Source organism: Myotis myotis, unplaced genomic scaffold (genome assembly GCF_014108235.1).
Source record: "Myotis myotis isolate mMyoMyo1 unplaced genomic scaffold, mMyoMyo1.p scaffold_m19_p_20, whole genome shotgun sequence".
Lineage (NCBI taxonomy): Eukaryota > Metazoa > Chordata > Mammalia > Chiroptera > Vespertilionidae > Myotis > Myotis myotis.
Window position 1 is genome coordinate 1,347,144 of NW_023416325.1, and position 25,446 is coordinate 1,372,589.

Here is a 25,446-nt window from a genome sequence, read left to right on the forward strand (position 1 = left end):
GGTTTCCCAGGGCAACGTGCGGTGATGGCAGTGGGATCCTCCCTGGCAACCCAGTTGCCTCAGCCCCTGGCGCCCAAGTCACCAAACCGCAGCCAGCACGGGGCGCCAGCCACTATTGCAAGCTTTCAAGCTTCGCTTCCGGCTTCCACGCCTCGCTTCCGGTCTCCGTGCCTCGCTTCCGGCCTCCGCCTTCCGCTTCCGGCCTCCGTGCCGCGCTTCCGGCCGCTCCCTCCTTCCTTCCGCTTCTCGATGGTGCGCGGGCTGCAGTTCCCCCGGCCAGCCGCCTGAAGTGAGTGGAACGCGGGGGCCGGTTCGGGGCGCGGGGCGGCGAGGAGGGGTCGGGGCCCTGGGAGGGCGGCTGGGCGAGGCCGGGGGCTCGGGGGCTCGGGGACTGCGGGGCGGGCCGGCCGCCCGGGGGCGTCCTCGGGCCGGAGTCCCGCCCGGGTTCTCTGTCCTCGGGGCCCTGCGCGCTCCGTGTCCTCTCGTGGGCAGTGCTGGCTGCAGCATCCCAGGCCCCACGTTGCAGCCTTTTTAAACGACGAGGACGAAGGCGGTGGTGAAAACAGCGCCCATGTCCCGGGCGCTCAAGTTTGTGAAAGACACTCTTTTCTGGGTCCCAGTCGTGGTTGCTCGCACGGAAGCCTTTCAGGTCTTTTGGCCAAAATCAGCTTATACCATGTAGGACCGTTTCCTAAAGGCTCTTAATGGAGCCGCTTGAAAAAAATGTTGTATTGATTTTGAGAGAGAGAGAGAAGCATCGACGTGAGAAGGAAACATGGGTGGGTTGCCGCCCATAGGCACCCCGACGTGGGGCGGGGGTGACGCTAACCGCAACCTGGATGGACGGGAATCGAACCCCGTAATCCTTTGGGGCCCGGGAGGGCGCCCCACCCACTGAGCCACCCGGCCAGGGCTGCATCGAGCCACTTTTAAAATTTAAATTTGCTTGAAACGTCATACACGTAAAACTCGGTTCACTTGTCATGTGCAGAAGGTTATGATAAGAAGTTAATATATTTAAAGTGAAGACGTCCTTGTTCATGATTCCGGCCGGGTCTCCCTGTCTCAGGCTCTGCGATAGAGTCCCTTCGTGAAGCGAGGAACGTCGGGGTTCACAGATGGTCAGCGAGGGGCGTCAGACGCTCCTGGGAGCAGTCGGCCGTTTCTAACAGGAATCGGAAAGAGTCGCTTGCTCCTCGGTGCCGCCGTCATCGAAGATCACGCTGTGCCCCCACCCCCACCCCCGCCCAGGACCCGCTCCCCATCGCCTGCATCGCCTTCCCGGCCCGCAGCCACAGCCACCCCTGAGGTAGGGCCTCTTTTCTCACTGGGTCTGCGAGGGGGACAGGGCCCGGAGGAAAGGGCAGGGACTGGTCCCAGGACTCAGCCTCCAGCTCAGGGCTTCCCCGGCTCCGCTTCCACGAGCAGCGGGCTACCCCGATGGTGGTTGGTGACTGGTTTGTTGGGGTACGGGAGGGGGTGCTGCCCACCTCGGGGGGCTGTGGTGACAGCCAGGAGAGAGAGCAGAGGGAGGGTGCTCCCTGACCCAAGAGCTCCATGAAATGTAGGCTCTGCTTTTTTTTTTAAATTGATTTCGGAGAGGAAGGGAGAGGGAGAGAGAGAGAAACATCAATGATGAGAGGGAATCATGGATCGGCTGCCTCCTGCACGCCTCCTAGTGGGGATCGAGCCTGCAACCTGGGCCTGTTTCCTGACGGGGAATCGAACCCAGGACCCTTCAGTCCGCAGGCTGACACTCTATCCACTGAGCTACACTGGCCAGGACTAGGTTCTGCTCTCTTAAATGTTGGGGGTCCCCAGGGAGTTGACAGCATCCCCAGATGAGATGGTGGCAAGAGGAGGCGGCACGATAATGGGGTTAAGAGCACTGATGGGACATCCCAGCTGTGTCGGCCGGGGCAAGTCATTCCGCTTTCTGATGCTCCGTGTTCTCATCTATAAAACTTGCTTCTTCTTATCTGAAAGGTTTGTATAAAGAGCAAATGAGAACATTACCCACAGAGTGCTTAGGTCAAGGACCAGCTCAGGGTGATGAGGCAGTAGTATCAGGGACGTGCTATTGGCCAGGCTAAGGCGCTTGGTCAGTGGTGTGGTGGTGCCTTTACAAGATGTGGAGGGGAGGAAGATGAGTTCATTTCGGACAGGCCGAGGGATGACCCCTCGCCCTCCTTTTATAGAGGATTTATTTATTTATTTATTTATTTTTAAATATATTTTATTGATTTTTTACAGAGAGGAAGGGAGAGAGACAGAGAGTTAGAAACATCAATGAGAGAGAAACATCGATCAGCCGCCTCCTGCACACTCCCTACTGGGGATGTGCCCGCAACCCAGGTACACGCCCCTGACCGGAATCGAACCTGGGACCCTTCAGTCCGCAAGCCGACGCTCTATCCACTGAGCCAAACCGGTTTCGGCTATAGAGGATTTAATTGCAGCTTGGGAGGCTTGTCTGTTTTTCTTTTAAATCCTCACCCAAGAATATGCTTAGAAACAGGAAGGGGGCGAGAGAGAGAAACATCCATCAGTTGCCTCCCGTACACACACCGACCAGGACTCGAACCCACAGCCTTTTGGTGTACGGGATGATGCTCCAGCCAACAGAGCTACCCCGCTAGGGCTGAAAGGTTGAGTCTTTTCTTGGGTTACCGAGGGTGTAAATGACCACAACTGCTCATTAGACTTAAGTTTTCTGACCACAGGAAAATCCGAAAGCTTTCTCCTCTTAACAGGTCTCTGCTGTTTCTTCCTGACCTCACCAAACAGCCATGTCCTCAGAGTCGAGCAAGAAGCGGAAGCCCAAAGTGATCCGAAGTGATGGCGCTCCAGCGGAGGGGAAGCGGAATCGTTCTGACCCCGAGCAGGTGGGGCTCGCGGGCTGCCATGCTGCTGAGGGAGCACAGCTGGTTGCCGGGCACCTGGCTGCGGGTTTGCAGCAGCTGAGGGTCAGAGGGACAACCTTCCAGGGAGCCTCTGTTTAACCAGGTGCCCAGAATTCACTTGGCTCTCCAGGGCCTGAGTGTCCCCATCAGTTGTAGCTGCAGCATCCCAAGAACCAAAACTTTTTCTTTTTTTTTTAATTTAAATTCTTTATTGTTGAAAGTATTACATATGTCTCCTTTTCTCCCCATGGACCTCTCCCTGGCCACTCCCGCACCCAGCACATGCCCTCGCCCCCCTACTTGTGTGTCCATTGGTTATGCTTATATGCATGCATGCAAGTCCTTTGGTGGATCTCTTACCACCACCACCACCCCCCGTTTTTTATTTTGTTTTTGATACTCCTCCTTCCTTACTGAATCTGTCACTAAGCCTGCATTCCTTTATAATCAGAAGAGAGGAGTTCTTTTCCATTTTGAAAAGAAGAAAAACATTTGATTTGAGGACCAGATCCTTTAGAGACCTGCTTTGGGGTTTCATTGCTATTGATCTCAGCCCATGCCCCTGGTCCTGACTGGGAGACTTTTATTCCCTATTCAAGGCCTGTATCCTTGCCTCCACAGGAAGGCAAATACTACAGTGAGGAGGCTGAGGTGGACCTGCGGGACCCTGGAAGAGATTATGAGCTGTACAAGTACACGTGCCAGGAGCTGCAGCGACTCATGGCTGAGATCCAGGACCTGAAGAGCAGGGGAGGCAAGGATGCGGTAAGGAGTGGACTAGGCAGATATGAACCTGGTGGGTCCACATGGATGCACCTGTTTCGCACTTACCAGAGAGAGCCCATCCTGACCTTGGCCTCCTGTCCTAGCCGTGAATAGGTCATTGGGGCCTGGGCGCTCTAGGGACCTGTCTATTAATCTATTGGAACTTCTCATCACCATCCACTCACAAATGACAGTAATGATAAAATACAGGATAATGAATTTTTCCCATAACTATAATTTGATAATTTATCCAAATAATGTGTATTAAGTGCTAAGTATTTTTTTAAAAAATATTTATTTTTATTGATTTCAGAGAGGAAGGGAGAGGGAGAGAGACATAGAAACATCCATGAGGAGAGAGAATCATCGATTGGCTGCCTCCTGCATGCCCCCGACTGGGGATTGAGCCCGCAATTCCGGGCATGTGCTCTTGACTGGAATCGAACCCGGGACTCCTTGGTCCGCAGGCCTATGCTCTATCCACTAAGCCAAACCAGCCAGGGTTAAGGGCTAAGTATTTTGCTAGGTGTTGAGAAATGACATGTAAATACCCTTGCTGTTATAAGGGTGGATATGTACAAGGAAATCAGAACAAAAATTAAATTATTACTACTAAATGAATAAACCAGGCTTTTGGGCAGAGAAACTAAACAGTGTGACTATAAACTAGATGAATAAGTTCAAAACAAAACAACCCATATTTTGCCAGGAATCTCATGTGTTTACACTGGCCAATATTGTTAAAATTATTATATTTTAGCTCTTAAAGAGAGTCAAATTTTACAGCTATAATTCTTCTATTTTCATTTAAATTATTCTGAAATGCTGTTTACAGAGGTAAAATTGTATGGTAAGATTTTGGATCTCTTGTGTGCGATATGTAAGGACAGATTTTTTGTGCGTTGGCTGCACTTGCTCCCTATTCAACTCCTGTTAACTTTGGTCCAACCAGAAATGGCTTTTTGCCCTGAGAACCTTAAGCCCTTCCCTTGTATAGTCATTCTTTCATTTCTCTCTGACTCTTCTCATGATTCTGCCTCTTTCCATGGTCTTATTTTGGAGCCGAAGGAAGCGAGCCAGTGCCCGTTCTTGCGGTGTTTACCAGCTTTTCTTTGCCCGCAGGCAGTTGAGATTGAAGATCGCAGGATCCTGAGCTGTGTTCATTTCATGACTCTAAAGAAGCTTAACCGATTAGCCCACATCAGGTTGAAGAAAGGACGAGATCAGACCCATGAGGTAGGAGTTGAGAGGTTTAACCCTTCTCCTCCTCCCTCCTCCCCATCCCCTTCTCAGTGCCCTTTACCCCTTTTTCTGAGTTGGCTGCCACTCTGCTCTGCCCCGCCCCACCCTGACTTGCCCCTCTCACCTCTGACCTTCTCCTCCTTTCAGGCCAAGCAGAAAGTAGACGCCTATCACCTGCAGCTCCAGAACCTGTTGTATGAGGTGATGCACCTGCAGAAGGAGATCACTAAATGTCTGGAGTTCAAGTGAGTTTTGGAGGCCAGGGCTTTGGCAAGAGGGTCTGTTAGTAACTGCCTTTTCCCGCATAGCTCTGTGTGAGCTAGTCTCTTCAAAAAGAAATCAGATGATTGTGGAGACGGTAGGACCTGGGAGAAGGGTGAATAGATGACTTTGAGTGGGAAGGTTGGAGGCAATAGTTTTAGGCTGCGCAAAGAAACTCCGAAGCCTGTCTGACCATTTTGAGTTTTGAGTTCCGCACCTGGTCAGAAGCAGTTGTCTCTCCCTAGTAGGGGCCTTTGCGTTCATTACCAGTTTGATTTCTGAGCAGCCTTGTTGGGAGCAGCTCACCTCCAGTCATGTCCTTTTAACCTTTTGGCCCAGTTTTCATCTCTAAAGTTCCAGCAGTTCATTTTTGCAAACCGGGATTTCTTGCTGCTTAGCTGCCTTTGGTGAACAAATACGAATTTGCAGTGTTCTTTTTAAAATGTAATAATGCCTCTTGGCAAATCCAAGGTGAGAGATGAGAAGGGAGGGAGGAGTAGAAGAGAAGGGAGCATGTTCTTGCTTGGTCAGACCCATTTGTGCCAACTGAAAGGTGTTATTTGTAATAAACCGGGTGAGTGGGCACATTAGACATTGGGTCTAGTTTATTTTTAATAATAACGATGATGATTTTTGAGGAATCTTTATCTGCTCCACAAATTCATCACATAGTAATACTTAAATACTAGCAGAGGTGAAATCCACATCAGGTCTGAGTAGTATTGTACCATTGCCACTTTCCTGGTTTTGGCTTTGTACTGGTTAGGTAAGATTGTTACTGGAGGGGAAGGGTATGTGGAGGAAATATACCATCACTCCAGGTATGAAAACAATGGCGAAAAGAATGCGATGCCCCCGCCTGTGACCATTGCTCAGATGGAAGCCGATAAACCCAAAATGCAGTGGAACTAGGCCCATGGAGAGCCAGTGGCCCTGGAGTGAGGCATATCCCTGCGTAGCTATAGACCTGGGCTAAGTGGGTGTATATGGGGAGGAACTGGGGGCCTGCTTAAGCCACCGTTTGGGTTCCTAAGAACGGCAGCTTGACATTTGTTTTTGTCTGTAGGTCAAAGCATGAAGAAATTGATCTGGTCAGTGTAGAGGAGTTTTATCAGGAGGCTCCTCCAGATATCAGCAAGGCTGAGATCACCATGGGAGACCCTCACCAGCAAACCCTTGCACGTCTGGACTGGGAGCTGGAGCAGCGGAAAAGGTGGCTTTCCTCTTCCTGACCTTGTTAACCTGTGCAGACACGGCCCTTTAACCGCGGGGATAGTACTTTGTTATGATCCACAATCAGACAGCAAAGCTCTGTGCAGCCAGCAGAATGGTCTCTAAGACCAAACCCCATTTTGCGATGAATTCACACCCGATAGTTCAGATTTGGCCAACTGCATCATGAGTGGGGTTGGAATTGCTTCAGGCTGTTGACGGAAAGTTGGAGTAATCTTTCTTTTAAAATTTTGACACCTGAGACCTAAATACCTTTTGTACCATAAATCTAATTTTGATTTTGTCCTTTTCTCCTGTGGTTTTTAAAGCTTTGTAAACATTATTTTAGAAGGTTGTACAATATTTCATGTATAGACAAATTGTAACTCACATAATCGTTCCCTGATTGGATTGGACTGTTTTTCTTTGGAGAAGCAACTGTTTTTATCCCTTGCCTTTTCCGATTATTGAATGTATTCTGTGCCTTTGGTCCATGTTATGAATTTAATAAGCACTAAGTCTGATTCTTGGGGATTGGTGTCAATTTTTAGCAGATGGGCCTGTCACTCCCCTGTGCTCCTGGCACAGGCTAAACTGAGTGTTGTATTCCTGTGGCACTGGTCTGGAATCCTCCACCCGGCCCCACTCAAGCCACTCTCTGGCCTCATTTGGGTCCTGTAGCTATTAGGTCCACATGTTTGTGAAAGTTTGGGTCTGGCCTCTAGAGGCAAGAAATGGAGCAGATGACACGGGGGTATTCCCTGGAGGTTATGGACGGAGCCTCTGGAGCCAGACAGGCATGGACTCAAAGCCTAGCTCCGTGCTTGCTCTTTCCTGGATGACCTTGGGCAAGTTATCTACCTCCCTGAGCCTTCACGTCCTCCTTTGGGGATAAGAAAAGACCCTATCTTCCAGGGTTGTTGTTCTTGGTTTTTTTTGTTTGCTTGTTTTCAACAGACACAAGGCTTTTGTTTTTTCATTTTTCTAAATATATTTTTACTGATTTTCAGAGAAGAAGGGAAAGGGAGAGAGATAGAAACATGAATGATGAGAATCATTGATCGGCTGCACGCCTCCTGCTGGGGATCAAGCCCGCAACCCGGGCATGTGTCCTGACTGGGAATTGAACCATGACCTCCTGGTTCATAGGTCAGCGCTCAACCACTGAACCACACCAGCTGGCTCTCACAGGGTTTTTATAAAGATGTAATGCTTGTGAAGAGTTCTTCAAAGTGCCAGGCATATAGTACGTGCTAGGGAAACATTGGTTCGCCCCAGCTGCTTTTACTAGGGGGATTCTGACAGTGAACAGGCGTGTCAGGGTATCTCTGGAGAGCATCTGGGGACAGTGCTCTGTCCTTTCCCCACAGGCTGGCGGAGCAGTACCGCGAGTCCCTCTCCAACAAGGAGAAGATCCTTAAGGAGATCGAAGTGAAGAAGGAATACCTGAGCAGCCTCCAGCCTCGCCTGAACAGCATCATGCAGGTGAGGGCCTCCCCCCCACCCCATCGGCCTCTGCTTGGCCTCCACTGAACAGCCAGGGAGACCCTGCTGACCTGAGCCGCCAGCAGCTATGTCTGCCTTTGGCTTTAGCCAGGTGTGTCACCCTAACCTGAGTTAGGGTACAGTTCGAGGATGGTCCTGGGTAGAAGAAAAGCTGGCCAGGTGGACTCAGGGGCACATACACAAGTTAACTTGGGGTGCTTTCTTTTGTTTGTTTGTTTGTTCATCCTCACCCGAGGTTATATTCTCCATGGATTTTTAGAGAGAGTTGAAGGGAGGGAAGAGGAGAAAGAGGGAGAGGGAGAGGGAGAGAAACATCACTGTGAAAGAGATGCATCGATTGGTTGCCTCCCATATGCTTCCCGACTGGGGCCAGGGATCTAACCCAGGTACGTGTCCTGACCCGGAATCGGACACAAGACCCTTGGTGCATAGGCCAACACTCCAACCACTGGCCAGGGTTATCCCTGGTAAAACACGTTTTTAAAAAAAACGTATTTTTTTAAATTGATTTTTAGAGAGAGAGGAAGGGAGAGAGAGAAAAACATAAAAACATCAATGTATGAGAGAAACATTGATCAGCTGCCTCCTGCACCCCCTGACCAGAAATTGAACTGGCCACCTTTCGGTGCACGCTTTGACCAACCAACTGAGCCGCACCAAACAGGCCCACTTTTGCAAACTCTTTAGTTTACCCCCTACATGGTCTTAACCAGCCCCCGGAGTCTATAGGTGCCTAAGTGTGCTGTGGATTTCTGTTAGATTCCCTGATTGTACCTCGGGAAGATTTTTAGTATATTTACGCACTGTGAAAACATGACTCATATTTGAAAGCCATTAGGTACCCTAGGAGGAAAAGCCCCCACTTCACCTGTAAACTGTAGTGTCTGTCTATGTAGGTGGCCTGATTTTGTTTGCTTTGTGAAGCCAGATTTGGTCTAAGCCCTTACAGTTTTATGAAGCAGGGTAAATGGTTAATATGAAGGAACTTGGCAAAAGGACCCTAGAGAAATTACTAATTCCCTTTTCTGGGGTTTGGAAGTCTGCATTTTCTCCCTTCCACACTAGGCATAGAATTAGAATTATTAACAGAAATATTCCCAGTAACACTTTATAATGGGATAATGGGACAGAACAAAAATGGAAACTAAAAGAGTGGGCGGTACTTAATTTTTCCTGTTAAAAAATATGCCTGCAAATATTTAGGTTTGTAAAGTGACTGTACTGATTTACGGAAATTTCCTTCAGCACTATGAGAAAGTTCTAATTGCTCCTCATCCTCATCAACGCTTGCAGGCTTCCCTCCCGGTGCAAGAATACCTGTTCATGCCTTTTGACCAGGCTCACAAACAGTATGAGACGGCCAGACACCTGCCACCTCCCCTCTATGTCCTCTTTGTCCAGGCCACTGCGTATGGGCAGGCCTGTGGTAAGTACGGGGCCTGGTGCAGAAGAGGGGCCGTGGGCCGTGGGAGCAGCAGCTGTGGCTGATGGGGTCATTTGGAAGCACTGCCGGCTGAGGAAAGCTCTAGGCCTGGCTCAGACGCCCTCAGGTGACCAGTGCTGCCTGCCCTGTGCACCACCCAGCATGGCTGCTTTGACTAGCTGGCCTGAGGCTGGACTAAACCGATGGGCATTTCAAAATGAATGGCTTTGAATGTTTGATGAGCCTGGCTGGTCAGCTGTTGAGTGCAGTGCCCAGGCAGCCCAAAACACGTTTGGCAGGTGGATCGGCACCTCTTGCTCAGCTTCAGAAACTGAACACAGGTCCCAGCCAGCTCTTCTAGGCTTTTCCATGCCCCAAACAGGCTGCATGTCATTACGGTGAATTGCCCAGTGAGGGAATGTGTCCTCATGATAAGCTTAAAGGCAGCCCTTTACTCCTCCAGGGTTTTGAGACGTTTTGGAGACCCTGCCTCTTGCTCTTTGCCGCTTTCACCCAGCACCTAAAGCTTTCTTCCCCACCCCCACCAGAGCATGCTCTCCTCCACCACATCACTGTCTCTCTTCTTATGTCTTCTGGGTCCTTCTGGTCCTCTCCCTCCCTGTTGTCCTCCCTCCCCGTCGTCCTCCCTCTTGTTTCCATCATCAGCTCATATGAAATCCTCCCAGCCCCCTAGACAGGGTGAGTAATTTTCTTTTCTGTTTAAACCTCAACCTATTTCCATTCTCATTTTACTGTAGAATTTCAGGACTAAATTACTCAAAAGTTTGCCAGTGGCCGATGGGGGCAGCCAGCTTATTTGGGGTAAGGTGTGATGGGTCATGCAGGTTTGTTAGAGAGAGTAGTGGTCGGCTCCCTGGGAATATTATCCCAGTGGCCTGCACTTGGGGGAAGTTTGCCATCCCTCCATAGTACGATTGGATAAATCATTTCAGGTTGCTGTGACTGTCTGTGATCTGTATACTCTTCTGAATGGAGCAGGCGGGGAGGTGGCCTGTCTGACCTCCAGCCCTAGACCCACCGGGCTCCACCAAAGGCAGGCCCAGGCGTCACTCAGGAAGATGTCGGGTCTGTGCATGGTTCTTGAGATGCCAAGCTCAAGTCAAATAGACCTAGCTTATTTTTTTCCTGGCTGTTGTATCAAACTTCTATAAGCCTTCATTTTCTCATCTGTAAATGTATAAAAAGTATAATAATAGTGTTACTCCTATAGGGTTGTTGTGAAGATGGAAATTTTTTAAAATGTTTTTGTTGATTTTGGAGAGAAAGGGAGAGGGAGGGAGAGAGAAACATGAATCAGTTGCCTCCCATACACACCAGGCCAGGGATCGAACCCACAACCTGGGTATGTACCCTGACCTGGAATAGAATCTGTAGCCTTTTGGTATAAGGGATGACGCTCCAAGCAACTGAACCACACCAGTCAGGAAGATGATAATTTTTATTGTATTATTTGTTTATTTTTGTAAGGGAACATTTATTTGGTAAATCACAGAGGCAGAAGCAATTCCTAGAAGATTTGAGCTTAGGACACAATTTATAGAGTTAAAGGACGAGCCCTTGAGCTTGGGAGTGAGGACGGTCATGGTAATGTGCCTGGGGCAGGGAAGGAGGAGGGGGAGGGAAAGGCATGGGCCTTCTCCGTGGAGGGAGAGCTCACGGGGTCTTCCTCAAAGGGCTTTGAAGGTGGAGCTTTTAGGGGAGGTCCTCGGGGAAGACCTTAACAGAATATTGAGCAGTTTTCCAGGCGTACCCTTTCAGGTGGTGGTCTCCACTGATTGATTGGCTGGCACCGGAGCAGGGGGTCATTGTTCAGTGGCTGGTTTTTGTTGCTTCTCTGGGCCTGGAGCTGAAATACAACTGAGGCCTAGATGTTATCTCTAGGGGGGAAAGGTCTGGGGGTCCAAACCACATGACCTTCGATATACTAAGGAAGGAAAGGTCACTCTGGAGATGAGCCCCCCCCCCCCCCCATAATTGATTGCCTGGTGCAGGCACCTGGGGCTTGCCACCCTGGTGACCACCAGTACCTGGCCATTGTCCCTGCTCTGCTCACGTCTGTCTAACTGCCTGCAATATCCCCCTCAGGATCTTGGCGCTGAATTACTTCAGCGAAAGGCGTTCAGGGTCTCCTCTGTAGGTGCTTTCTGCTGAAGGGGTGATGTTTTTCTTCAGAGCCAGGCGATCCTTGCTCGCCGTCAGAGGGGCGATGAGGCCCGGGCAGGGAAGGAGGTGGTGATGGTGTCTAGAGTTGGTATTTCCTGAGAATGAGTAGGGCTTGTGGCCTTGAACAAAGCAAAGACATTATTGTTAGGGTTGGTGAAGGAGGAACACAGGAGGCTGTAAACTAGGTCATCTGGAAAACCAGAAGGGCTGAGCCCCAAAATGGTGCCAGCCAGAAGATTATAATTTTTTAAAAATTAATTTTATAATTAAAATTATAAGCATCTGCTCATTCATTATAAACATCACCTCACCATCTGACTGGCCAGCTCTCATTAGTCACATTCTGATTTCATAAATGCAGAACCAGGAGCTCAGCACTGTGACATAACTTTCCAGGTCACACGTTTGGGAATTGGAACTGTGACTCAGGCCTAGGACTGGACTGCAGGGTCCAGGTTTCTGCCCACCGTCCTCCTGCCTCCCAGTTAGATGACAGTGCCAGCCAGGTGCTTGGTGTAGTGTGGCATAGAGAATGAGCACTTAGTCGGGTGAAAGCCATTATTTCTGGGATGTGACAGTTACGGTTTCTGCATGAGAACCTTTAAGGCATTTGGCAGAAGAGTACCATGTGGCTTTAGGCCCGAGGTTGTGGTTTCTGAACCTTGGTATAAGCCTGAAACTGGAGGTGTTCACCACTAGTCTCAGGTCATACTTGTCCAGGAATCTACACTTTGGGTTCTTTGTTCTCGGTAAATGATGCAAAAATACTTAAGTTTCCTACCTGTTTCTCTTCATCTGGAGAAAGGGCTTTTGTCCTCCCACCCCAGTCAGTAAGGAGCTGTGACAAAGGCAGAAGAGATGCAGTCCCGGAGCTGGCCTGCCTGTGCGGCTGAGCTCCTGCCCTCAGCGGCTGTCATACAAAGCTTCTTCTTGCTCCCAGATAAAACACTGTCTGTGGCGATCGAAGGCAGTGTGGACGAAGCCAAGGCCCTGTTTAAACCTCACGAGGAATCCCAAGGTAATGTGCTGGCCAGATCCTCCCCCGTCTTCTGTAGCTGGCTCCGGGGACACCAAGTCACCACCGGAGGGCAGTGCTGGCCCTTTGGAAGTTAGCTGTGCTGGTTTTGTTTAACAGGGAGCCTGACTATGTTCAGTGGAGGACAGGGAAAGCCGTGCCTGTGGATTTCAGCCCTGCACTCACTAGCTCACTGTTTCCGGGGAAGCACTTTAACCTTTGAGCCTCAGTTTAGTCACCTGTCCAAACAGGATAGTAACACCTCATGTAGAATTATGTGAATTAAACAAGGTTATGCATGCAAAACCTTGCATCATCCTGGGCACATAGCAACCACTCAAATTATATGAGCTGCTATTATTGTTACTTTATTACTATTATTGCTACCACCACCACCACTACCAGTGGAGGGGCATAGGAGAACATCAAAAAACATGTAAAAAAAACTCTAAAAGATGGGTGGTGTGATTACAGGTCATTTTTCTTTGTTGTTGTTTTTTTTAATATATTTTATTGATTTTTTACAGAGTGGAAGGGAGAGGGATAGAGAGTCAGAAACAACGATGAGAGAGAAACATCGATTGGCTGCCTCCTGCACACCCCCTACTGGGGATGTGCCCGTAACCAAGGTACATGCCCTTGACCGGAATCAAACCCGGGATCCTTCAGTCCGCCGGCCGATGCTCTATCCACTGAGCCAAACCGGTCAGGGCCATTTTTCTTTGTTTTCTTGCATCATCATGTTTTCTATACTGAATATGAAGCAGCAAATTAATTTATCCTAAACAAAGCATTTATAAATGACAGAGTCTGGGCCCCTTTCCGCCCTGGGTTGAGGTGCTTTAGGGGGCATCAGGAGCCCCCTCCACTCTATACGCCTTCTCTCTGTGTCTGCAGATGACGAGAGCGACTCGGATGCCGAGGAGGAGCAGACCACGGTGAGAGCCGTTCCCTCTTGTGGGCGTGCCAAGCAGCTGCACCGGGGCCTGCTAGTTGGCAGGTGCCATCCTTCCTAGAAGCAGAAGAAAGGTTTGAAGGAAAGGGCTGCTGGGAGCCTGGCCACTGAATAGCTGAAGCATCAGGTCCCAGGCAGCAGTGCTGAGGCCGTGGCCGGTAGGGAGAAGGCAGGGAGAGATTTTGTACGACCAGTGCTCATCAGGTCCATTCTTTCCTTTGTCCAGAAACGCCGGCGACCCACACTGGGAGTTCAGTTGGATGACAAACGCAAGGAGATGCTGAAGAGGCACCCGCTGTCCGTCATGCTGGACCTGAAGTGCAAAGGTCTGGCTCCCTTGTTCTGGGGGTCCCATAGCACTTAGGAGTTCCGCCAGCTGTAGGGGCACAGGACCCCGCAAGCCAGGGCCTCTTTGCCCAAGAACAGATTCTCATTTCATATTTCTCTGGTTATCTTCGTTGTCAGGGGTACATGGTATCCTTGTGTCTTATTCCTGGTGATGTAAACTTGGGTCCACTTGGTGATCACTTGATCACTTCCTTTTCATACTGTCTTGGTCAGAGGCAGGGTCTGTAAGTCCAACCCTCAAGGGGAGGGAAATGGAGATCCACCTTTCGGAGGGAGAAGTAACAAGGAATTTGTAGACACTCTGCTTTTTTTTTTTTTCTCAACCTTAAATTGCCATTGAGTTTTTGTTTTTATAGTAAAATATCTCAAAGCCTCATGGACGTCCCTTTCTGTAAAACTAATAGCTCTGCTCTCATGTTTCACTCGTGCATCCTTTTCTCTCCCTCCCCGTCCAGATGACAGTGTGCTTCACCTGACGTTCTACTATCTCATGAACCTCAACATCATGACAGTAAAAGCCAGAGTGACAACTGCCACGGAGCTGATCACCCCCATCAGTGCAGGGTAGGAGCAGGCGTGGCGGAGGGGGACAGGGGCTGGGCTGTGACGAGCGCCACGGTGCCGGGCTGCTCTCAGTTTCTCTCTCCTCTGGCTCCGAGAGGTTCCACTGGCCTGGAAGTCCTGGCACGTCATTGGTATTTAGAAAGCACTGACCGACTTGACTTAGTGACGCACTGCTACCAGCAGATGATAAAAGTGACTGTGGCATTCTGCACACCGAGGCGGTGGGGCAGAGGAACAGCTTTTCAGCCAGTGTTGGGAGAGCATGAAATGCCATTTGGCACATTATCAGGTTGACAGCTTTTCTTTTTCCATCGCAAGGTGCTGGGATTTTCACTTTACACTCCGCTCAATCCCAGATTGTCCTTAACCTGGGCAGTGGGAGGAGGACTGTGGTGGGCCCTGCGGGGTTTTTGAAGAAGGTGAGCCTTCAGGTTTTGTCTAGCTCATCCCCTTATTGTACAGATGGATAAACTGAGGTCCAGGGGGCATATGATGGTGGAAGCCCTGGGTCTAGAGCTCCAGACCCCCAGTCCAGAGGCCTTGGCTCCAGTACAGGCTGCTTTGGCCCCTGGAGACACCAGCCTGATAGATGGTTTTATTTCTCTGTCTGTCTTTTTGACCCCCTTGATATGATCACAGTATTTCACCCAGTAGCCAGTCAGAGTGCAGGTATCCCTGGTTTTCTCTAAGTTGTTTTCATTTGGTTTTTACCATTTGGGTTTGACTCAGGGTGTCTGTATGGTCCATATGTTGCAATTGGGTGAAGCTTCTCTCAGGCACCTTTTCATCTGAATGTGTCTGCCATCTTTTGTTGAGAAATTGTGTTTTTTTCTCTGTAGTCTTCCTCCAGAATTAGATTTTGATGATTGCATCCCAACAGTACAGTTTTATGGTTACTCCTTCCTCATGTATTCCATATAAATTGTAGTTAGATCTAGAGGATTGATGAAATTCTATTTTGATTTTTTGGAGGGGACAGAGGGGCAGGACTGTCTCATAGATGTTGAGTGCTGCCATCAGGAGACCTGAGCTGTCTGTCTTTGCAATATTGATGACTTTTGCCAGGATCTGTTAACTCATTAGGGAATTAATGTTTTTAACACAAACATTTTAATCAGAATTATACTAGCCTTGCTGAATTTTCCTCAAATTATTTTCCAGAATAATCTCCATTGGGGCATTTTAATCCATTAATTTTTCATTAAGCTATTAAACTATTTTTATTCATTTTCCATTTTTATTTTACCAAGGTTTTTTAAATCCCTTTTCCATTAAAATTTTATAACAAAGATTTGACTAATTGAATAGCTTTTTGTTTCGATGTTGTATTTTTATGACTATAGCTTCCCCTTTCATGTCTGTTGTTTTTATCAAAGTCAGACGTCTTGAGACATATATTACAGATGTAAGTTTTGTCAAGGAGATTTTATTCTCCCCAGCCAGCGTGGCTCCATTGTTGAGCATAGATCCTGAACCAAGAGGTCACCTAGTCGATTCCCAGTCAGGGCACATGCCCAGGTTGCAGGCTCAATCCCCAGTAGGGGGCATGCAGGAGGCAGCCAATCAATGAGTCTCTCTCCCTCTCCCTCTCCCTTCCTCTCTCTCTAAAATCAATAAAAACTTTAAAAAATTATTTTTTTATTCTTCCATCAAGATTTGTCAATTAGAAACCCTTATGTGCAGTTGTAGCTGTTTTGTTTTATTTTGGTTGATTCATTCTGTTAGTAATAGCCACTAAATATTGGCCAAGGACTGGCAATTCTTATTTATTTTCTAGCCAGTTTTCCATGCGAGGCAGTGAAAGGGGCAGACCCTTGCTAGGGGATAGTGGAGACAGATTCTGGGAGAGACGGAGAACAGAGAACAGAGAAGAGCCAAAAGCTGCCAGTGCCGCAGTATTAAGTCCCGAAGTGATTTTGGGGGCTCAGGGCAGCAGGATTAGCTCTTTTGCCTGAGTTGCTCCTGATGCTATTCCTGAAAAAATGGAGACCGCTATACTGGTTGAGGGAAAGAGTGGGCCCTGTTGTCCTTTGTGATCAGATTACTCTATTATTATGCTCCCCCCAATTCTCTTCTCTGCTTGTCACACTTAATTACGGGCTGTGCCCTAGCCATTCCAGTTGGGTGGCAGTGGTGTCATTGTCTTTCTGTTTATAGTACTGGGCCACCTTGTCTCCAGTGCAGGCAATAATGTCTTTTTCTTCGAATACAAAGGGGTCATTTTCTTGTGAGTAGTGTGAAATTTGGTCAAAGTGTGATAGACACAGCACCAAAGTTGCACACTTCCTTTCTGGGGTAGAAAGGGATCTTTCTGCTTCTATAAAAATTATGATTATTTCTGCCGAAACCGGTTTGGCTCAGTGGATAGAGCGTCGGCCTGCGGGCTGAAAGGTCCCAGGTTCGATTCCGGTCAAGGGCATGTACCTGGGTTGCGGGCGCATCCCCAGTGGGAGATGTGCAGGAGGCAGCTGATCGATGTTTCTCTCTCATCGATGTTTCTAACTCTCTATCTCTCTCTCCCTTCCTCTCTGTAAAAAATCATTAAAATATATTAAAAAAAAAAAATTATGATTATTTCTATTTCCAGTGTCATGGGGCTTTGCTCCCCTTAGGTAAGGCCCTGATCACCATATAACTTTGAAGGGATAGGGGTTTTTTGTTTGTTTGTTTTCTTATTGCTTTTAGAGGGAGGGGAAAGGAGAGAGATAGAGAGATGGAAACATTGATGAGAAAAGACCTCATCGATCAGCTGCCTCCTGCATGCCCCCTACTGGGGATGGACCCCGAAATCCAGGCATGTGCCCTGATGACTGAGAATCAAACCAGCGACCTTCTGGTTCTTGGATCTACACTCAACCACTGAGCCACACTGGCCAGATGGATAGTTTTTTGTTGTTGTTTTTTGGTGGGTAAGAGTACTACTGTCTTTTTAAAAAATATATATTCTTATTGATTTCAGAGAGGAAGGAAGAGGGAGAGAGCGACAGAAACATCAAGGATGAGAGAGAATCATTGATCAGTTGCCTCCTGCACACCCCCTACTGGGGATCGAGCCCGCAACCCGGGCATGTGCCCTTGACTGGAATCGAACCTGGGACCCTTCAGTCCACAGGCTGACGCTCTCTCCACTGAGCCAAATCAGTTAGGGCAGTACTACTAACTTTTTTTTACTGTAAATCTCAGCTCCAGCACTAACTAGCAGCATGATTTTGGACAAGCCATACCTTTCAAAGCCTTGAGTTTCTCCTCTATAAAATGGAAATGATAATACTCTGTACCTCATAGGGTTATGAAGATCCAATGACCTCAAGTGTATAAAGCGTCTGACTCACAGGAAGCATTCCATGAACGGTGGCATTGATCATCAATGTGAAGTGGCATGACCACCCCCGAATGTCCAAGTCTGCCTGGAGACAAGATGTTGGGCCGCATTCTCACTGCAGTCTGCTCCCTTTCCAGTGACTTGCTGTCTCCTGACTCAGTCCTGAGCTGTTTGTATCCTGGGGATCATGGAAAGAAAACGCCGAATCCAGCCAATCAGTACCAGTTTGATAAAGTGGGGTGAGTCAGCAGTATTTCCTCCTTTCTCAGCTTCTCTGCTTCTGAGTTTCTCTGGTGGCTCAAGCTTAATGCAGGAGACCTGGTCGGGCCAGAGCCTCTCGGGGGGTAGGGAGACCGTGGGGCAGGGGAGAACGCTCTATTGAGAGAAGGGAACACAGGAACACGTTTGCTTATGAGGCAAACGGCGGTCATGGATGGATGGGTGGGTGGAGAACGTGATAAGAACACATGACATAATAAAAAATGTTGACCATTTTAATTCTCTGAGGATTAAAAACATTTTAAACTATTTTATGAATTGGTAAACTGGTCAGGAGAACGATCATGTGCACTGCTTTTTTATTGAGATTTGCTGATTAGTTGAGGACTGTCAGGGGAAAAGAGAAAAGTGAACATGGGAGAGATGAAATCTACAATGGGGAACTGCTCAAGTCAAGAGGCACTGTGGTAGCCTGGCTGTAAGCATGGCTGAGCCTGCGGGGCCCACCTGTTGGGGGTGATTGGGAGGAAGACTATATCCTGGGACCATTGCAAAAAGGACTTATAAAATTATTTTCCTCTTTTATGCAGCATCCTGACTTTGAGAGACTACGTGCTTGATTTAGGACACCCCTACTTGTGGGTACAGAAGCTGGGTGGCCTCCACTTCCCTAAAGAGCAGCCCCAGGTGTGTACACTGATCCCATCTCCTTAGCTGGAGAGCTCTACCTCCTCTCTACCCATACAGACTCCAGAAAGGCTTCTGGTGGCTTTTGGGGGCTTTACACTAGCAGAATGCATTCCCTTAAGGATATGATCTGTCCTCCCTCCACTCAGCACACTAAAATGCCCAAGGCCTACAAGTGTTTAGGTACCTTTGCCTTCTCCCTGAGTCTAGAAACCCTCTAGATCAAAGTAACTTGGGTCCTTGCTCTGGGTGCAGCACAACTGAAGGACAGCGTCTGGCCTGTCACAGCAGGTAAACCCTGCCTTTCCCCGTCAGGTGCCCACCTCAGGGCATGGGTGAGCTCAGCTGCCACAGGCAGGCAGGGCCTAGGAGAGAGGCGGTGCCTGGAGGAAGGGACGAGCACTCAGGTGTGCCCCTTGCTGTCATCCACAGCCCACAGTGATCGCTGACCACTCGCTGAGCTCTAGCCACATGGAGACCACCATGAAACTGCTAAAGACCAGAGTGCAGTCCCGCCTGGCCCTCCACAAACAGTTCGCGTCCCTGGGTAAGCTGGCGTTGGGGCTGTGGCTTGAGAGCCATTCATTCAACACAGGGACAAAAAAAACCTAGCTCTTCATTCAGATGTCTGGAATCCTGACAACAAATGAAAGAGGGCTGGATTTCGGGCTCTTCCTGAGCTGCGGTGTTGACAGGGCGGCTGGAGAGAGCTGCAGGCCATCCAAGCACAGATCTGAGCTCCCCCAGGGTCATCAGGGCTGTTCGGATTCACAGAGGGGCCCGGAGCCTTCTGGTGGCACAAGTTGGTCGGGGGCAGCTCATCCTAAGTTAGCGGATGTCCGACTTCGGTGTGCATCCTACAGATATTTAGTGGGAGTCCAGGTCATGATTCATGGAGCCCACCTTCAGCTTCTTTGAACACAGCTGTACAGGGATCCACTCCTCATCCCTCCCTGAGACCTACTGAGCTAACACCCTCCAGGGTAAGACTGAGCCCCTCTTTTTCATAAGCTCCCAGGTGATTCTGCTGAGCCATTGACCACAGTGGTGGCCATATGGGGCTTCTTTTCATTTATTCATTCAGTAAATACTTGTCAAGGGCTTACTACGTACAAGGCACTTGCAAGATAGTGAGGGTTAAAATCTTTCTGATGCAAGAGGGATGTCAGGAAAGACATTGGGTTTTCAGAACCATCGGGAGACCCTACCCCTCTGGTTTGGTCTTGTGCTCCACGTGGACCCTGGTCTCTCCAGGGCAGCGTTGCTCATCCGTCAGGCCTTTCTCCCATCAGCATTGCTGCATTTGTTTCGTCTCAAGGTTGGATGATTGTCATCCTGGGCAGTGTTTACTGTGTTGGCATATTTGCTTATTGAAATGCCAGCAGGAATTCACGCTGGAACAGTTCTCCAGCCTTTCTCCCCTAGAGGAGCTGACACAGAACACTTCAGTCTTTTCCTCCATCAAGGTCAGCTATGGAAACAGCCCTCTCGGCGATTCGATCTAATTAACCGTCACTGCTGCAGCGGCACTGTCATTGGTTTTGGCTGGAGGCTCTTGTTTTGCTGTCATTTGTATTAAGGATAAAGCACCGTGAATGCTGCTACTGGGTCTGGCCACAAGCACGTAGCCCTGGGTGAAGTCAGGTTGATGTGCCTGCATTCCTGGCACGTGTTGACCTGGGCACCTACTGAGTGCCAGGTGTACCTAGACATCTGGCAGGGCCATCTGAGTCCTCTAGAGGATGCTGGTTACCTGGCTGTGGCACCTGATTTCTACCTGTGACCCCACCTGTCTTGCTTTCTTTTAGAACATGGCATTGTACCAGTTACTAGCGATTGCCACTACCTCTTCCCTGCAAAGGTTGTCTCTCGCCTGGTGAAGTGGGTGACGATTGCCCATGAGGATTATGTGGTAGGTAGAGGAGTGACAGGTCATCGTTGCTGTCCTGGGGACCGTAGGCCGATGTCTCCACCAGGCGGGCAGGAGGTTTTAAAGGAGCCAGCCGTTCATTCCTTGTCCCTGGTGACTTCTAGGAGCTGCATTTCACCAAGGACATTGTGGAGGCAGGACTGGCTGGGGACACCAATCTCTACTACATGGCACTCGTGGAAAGGGGCACAGGTAATTTGTTCTGCTCATAACAGTGGTTCTAGGCAAGGGGAGTGTCTGAGAATAAAACATTCCTGGAAATTGCCCAAAGAAAGCGAAAGATCTGGAATCCTGCTGCAGGACTTAGCAAATAGTAATGAATGTGACAGCCACCGTTAGATGAGTACTTTATCTCATTTAATCCTCATGACTGTCCTAGGGATGGTAATATTCTCATTTTATAGGTGAAGATGTTAAGACTTAGTCATAAACCCAGTCTGACCTCTGACCCTGAGCTCTTGGCTTTATTGCTCACTAGAATCGGACACCTGTTCCTACCCGTCATCCCAGAAGGACTGGCGTGTCTGAGGTTGTGAGGTGCGGGGCGGCAGGACCTTCCTCCCTGTCTGCAGTTTCTGCGCTCATTGGAGGCATCAAAACTGTGATTCCTCACAGGTGTCCTGGCATCTGATTCGCCAGGGCTTCCTCCTTGAGCCACCCGATACTCCTGTGATGCTGTCGCCCGGCCTCCGCCTCGGCAGGCCTGGCTCGGACACAGGATCTGATCCCCGGGGCTTGGTGCTGTGGCCACAGGGTCGGGGGACTTGTTGGTAGTTTTTTCTTCCCTTCTCTTTTTCTTCGTGTGTTTTTAAAAATATTCTGAGGAAATTAAGTATTTCAGATACAGTGAGGCTCTCAATCCCACTTTATGCTCTCCTCATGGTAGGGGACTACTATTTAGAATTTGTGCATTTGCTGCTGCTTTTTTTTTTTCTTTAGAGAGAGAGAGAAACATCAATTTGTTGTTCCACTTATCTATTCACTCATTGGTGGGCTGCTGTTTATGCCCTGACCAGGGATTGAACCCTCACCTTGGTGTATTGGACGATGCTCTAGCCAACTGAGCTACCCAGCCAGGGCTTTGCATTTGCTTTTCGTCCTCTCCTCTTTTAAAATATACTTTTACCTCATCTCTATGCAGCCCAAAAATTTATGAAGCCCCAAGGGTAGAAAGTCATTGGAAGACATTACTTCTGCTTCCTGGTTGAGCAGATGAAGGCTTGGAATCATAATAAGTATTCTAGATTCATACATAAAATGAATGAAAATTAAAATTTTCATTAGCTGTATTGAAGAATTTGAAAAATTAAGTTTGAAATTTAAATGAATAAGTGGGCAACAAACCCAAGTACATATATATAATCCTTAAGTCATACAACAGATCGGTTTGAAAAGTTTACGTAATATAGATCAAAAAGTTGTTGAATAGAGTTCAATCCAGAAATATATTCAGACTACTGTGACAGAGGCAACACAACAGTAAAGAAAGGAATCACTTTTTTTTTTTAAATATATTTTATTGATTTTTTTACAGGGAGGAAGGGAGAGGAATAGAGAGTTAGAAACATCGATGAGAGAGAAACATCGACCAGCTGCCTCTTGCACACCAGCTGTGCAGACTCTGGGGAGTCCACACCCCTCTGCCTCCTTAGAGGGACCAGAGTCACAGGCATCACGTCCACAACCTGGCAGTTCCACTTCGGAGATTCCAGAACAAACAAAAGTCATTTAGTACCAGGATGTGCTCTGGAGCACTCGAATGAATAAGGGACCTCAGAGCTAGCCTTAGGGGGCCGCTGGGGACGGTGCATGGCTGCCAGTCTGGGTCACAGCTGATTTTCCTCCTTTCCCTTCCCAGCCAAACTCCAGGCAGCTGTGGTGCTGAACCCCGGCTACTCCTCCATCCCACCCATTTTCCAGCTCTGTCTGAACTGGAAAGGGGAGAAAACCAACAGCAATGATGACAATATTCGGGTAAGGCCCTGCTGGGGTGACAAGAGGAGCAGGAGGAGCCTCTCTGGGGAGCTAAGGGCTGGGACATGGGCGTAATTCCTAGGACAGAGGAGCCCACCAGGATTTAGTGACTATATTGGAGGCTGCATGCTGTAATGGAAGGAACCTAGACCCATCTCAACCAGTTACCTAGTTTGAGGTCCACAGGTTTCACCCCACTTACAAATTAGGGAAAATATAAATACCTGCCTTGAAAGGTGGTTGTCATGGGCTTCTGTGCAAATGTGAGCTAACTCAGAAGCATAGGATTGCTGGAATGAGATGAGTATGAGATCATTGCAGCTGTTAATTATTATTTTTTAAAATATATTTTATTGATTTTTTTTACAGAGAGGAAGGGAGAGGAATAGAGTGTTAGAAACATCAGTGAGAGAGAAACATTGATCAGCTGCCTCCTGCACACCCCCTACTGGGGATGTGCCCGCAACCAAGGTACATGCCCTTGACCGGAATCGAACCCGGGACCTTTCAGTCCGCAGGCTGACGCTTTATCCACTGAGCCTAACTGGTTAGGGCTCTGTTAATCATTATTATGCCTGATGACTTGATTTCGTGGTGGCCTTAAGGCTGTGGAGCATGTGTTTAACCCTAACACCTTCTGACTTGGATCTCAGCTTGAGATTCCTTCTCTACACACCTCCGTCCTCTTGGCTGTGGTTGTGCAAGGCAGGGAAAGCTATGGGTCAGAATCAGGAAGACCGCATGATTTGAGGAGGGGGAGCCTTAGGATAATCCAGTCCGGCTTGATGTGGTGTGCGCTAGCTCCTGCACAGGCCCAGCTGCCGTTCTGTGGAGCTGTCAGACCCAGCAGTCTGAAGGTTGTGCTGAGTGTCCGGACTTTCCACTCTGTAGGCCATGGAGAGCGAGGTCAACGTGTGCTACAAGGAGCTGTGTGGGCCCCGGCCCGGCCATCAGCTCTTGACCAACCAGCTGCAGCGCCTGTGCGTCCTGCTGGACGTCTACCTGGAAACTGAGATCCACGATGACAGCGTGGAGGGGCCCAAGGAGTTTCCCCAGGAGAAGATGTGTCTGCGGCTTTTCAGGTGAGGGGAGGGGTCAGAGTGCCAGGGACCTCCAGTCCTGCCTCTCACGGGGATTTGGGGCAGAGATCAGAGCCTGGCATAGAGGACATACCTGTTCCCAGGTGCACTGATCTCTGTTCACAGAGGAATTTAAAGTCCTGCTGCCGAATTTCCTGGGGAGAGCTTGCTGCCTCCTTCCTGAAACTTCCTGCAGCCTCGCTTACCAGCCTGGCCCAATTGTTCTTCACAAGCACCCTCTGAGGGGGGACTCCCCCTCCCACCCACCCCCCACCACCACGTGAGCAGCACTGAGCCATGAACCAAGAGGATTTGGCTGAATTTTACTTTCCATGCTTTCTGTACTGTCCAGATCAGCCTCTTATCTATACCACCTCCACCAGGCCTGCTGTGCTCTTCCTAAGGCGTTCACACGTCTTTGAGAATCACAGCTTTAGGCCGTCGGCTTCCCATCAGGAGCCAGCCTGAAGAAAGACAAACACAAGTACAGATCTCTGCTCTGCTGCTCACCTTGGAAGAATCACTTCAGCTCAGCCCTGAGTCTATTTCCTAAAGGCTGAAGGAAATATAACCTTCAGGCTCATGATAAATTAGCTCTAATTTACGTGAAATTTCCAGCATGGTTCCCAGCATAGACCGGGGCTCACAAAATGCCAACAGGTCCTGACAGCTCGGTATTTAGCATGTCTGCTTTCCTAGCACTTCTAAGTACTTTTCCTGTCGCTTTGGGGTCCTCTCTCGCTTTCGTCCCCTCACTCATATTCTTAGAGTGCATTCCAGAACTCCTGAGTTCATATTGCTCAGGCAACCCTTCTGTTCAGGGCAAGGGCTTGGAGAGGAATGGTGTCTGGGAACGGGAAGGGCTAGAATCTGTTTCTAATCAGGACATCCCCCTGTTCCCTATCAGTCTAGGGCAGCCGTGGGCAAACTACGGCCCACGGGCTAGATCCCGCTGGTTTGAAATGAACTAAAAAAAAAAAAGACCGTACCCTTTTATGTAATGATGTTTACTTTGAATTTATATTAGTTCACACAAACACTCCATCCATGCTTTTGTTCCGGCCCTCCGGTCCAGTTTAAGAACCCATTGTGGCCCTCCAGTCAAAAAGTTTGCCCACCCCTGGTCTAGGAGGTGCCTTATCTGCCTCTCACCTCCTCAGGCAGCCAGTCCCAGCCTGGGGAACATGTCCCCAGCATCCTCCCTGCTGTGTCTGGCACCTCCGCCTGGGTGATTTGTGGTGCTATCTGATAATAACCAGCTCTAACCCCCAGTGGCTGCTGGGAGGTGGTGCTGGTGCTGGATGTTGGTGCCTTCTAGGACTTGCTCTCCCTCGTGGGTCTGTGTGAGACCTCAGCTCTTCCCACCCTCCCAGCCTGCTGTAGCACATTCCTAGGGTGGGATCTCTCACATGGCCAGTGTTTCTTTTCTGTTATCTAATGGTTCCCCAGGGACCCCTTTTCTGAAGTGCTTTGTATGTCACCCACGCTGAGCTCTGTGAGGGCATTGGAAGGTGCAGCTTTGGCCACTCAGATCTAATTAACTCCATGACTGGTGAGGTGTGAGGTTCTTGACCTAAAGTCCTGACCCTTGGGATCAAGCCAGGAAGCTGAACTTTTCTTTTTTTTTAATGCAACAAGTTTATTTAGCATAGCCAGTCCCAACATTCAGCACAAAAAGTTTACAGAGGCTGGTGGGTACCTTCAGGCTGTGGGTTCTCCATCAGACGTATTCTTAGACTTGCCCAAACGACAGTGCCTTCTGGTGTTGGGAGGTATATGACCTCATGGTTACGAGCAAAAGCTTTGGGGCCAGAAAGACCTAGGTTCAAATTGCTGCTCCTACCTGTGTGATTAGGG

At 49.0% G+C, this 25,446-nt stretch overlaps 1 protein-coding gene across 8 annotated transcripts in view; it reads left to right on the forward strand.

The window, feature by feature from the left end:
* The first annotated feature begins 138 nt into the window (after nt 1-138).
* The window catches only part of THOC5 (THO complex 5), a 29,569-nt gene continuing 4,261 nt past the window's right edge, over nt 139-25,446 (forward strand). Inside the window, exons 1-22 of one of the 8 annotated variants that reach the window (XM_036353663.1) lie at nt 139-289; nt 1,070-1,309; nt 2,754-2,885; nt 3,525-3,668; nt 4,791-4,904; nt 5,058-5,155; nt 6,238-6,384; nt 7,754-7,868; nt 9,183-9,315; nt 9,979-10,011; nt 12,437-12,514; nt 13,409-13,449; nt 13,693-13,792; nt 14,270-14,378; nt 17,838-17,939; nt 18,510-18,606; nt 19,039-19,153; nt 20,415-20,518; nt 20,641-20,728; nt 22,395-22,510; nt 23,402-23,592; nt 23,942-24,570. In XM_036353663.1, the coding sequence (XP_036209556.1) occupies nt 2,790-2,885; nt 3,525-3,668; nt 4,791-4,904; nt 5,058-5,155; nt 6,238-6,384; nt 7,754-7,868; nt 9,183-9,315; nt 9,979-10,011; nt 12,437-12,514; nt 13,409-13,449; nt 13,693-13,792; nt 14,270-14,378; nt 17,838-17,939; nt 18,510-18,606; nt 19,039-19,153; nt 20,415-20,518; nt 20,641-20,728; nt 22,395-22,510; nt 23,402-23,592; nt 23,942-24,011 (2,091 nt within the window). In that variant the 5' untranslated portion in view covers nt 139-289; nt 1,070-1,309; nt 2,754-2,789 and the 3' untranslated portion in view covers nt 24,012-24,570. Of the gene's footprint in view, nt 290-1,057; nt 1,310-1,967; nt 1,987-2,753; nt 2,886-3,524; nt 3,669-4,790; nt 4,905-5,057; nt 5,156-6,237; nt 6,385-7,753; nt 7,869-9,182; nt 9,316-9,978; nt 10,012-12,436; nt 12,515-13,408; nt 13,450-13,692; nt 13,793-14,269; nt 14,379-17,837; nt 17,940-18,509; nt 18,607-19,038; nt 19,154-20,414; nt 20,519-20,640; nt 20,729-22,394; nt 22,511-23,401; nt 23,593-23,941; nt 24,571-25,446 lie in introns of those variants that run through there. The other 7 variants (XM_036353666.1, XM_036353669.1, XM_036353667.1 and 4 more) reach the window with 7 other exon arrangements.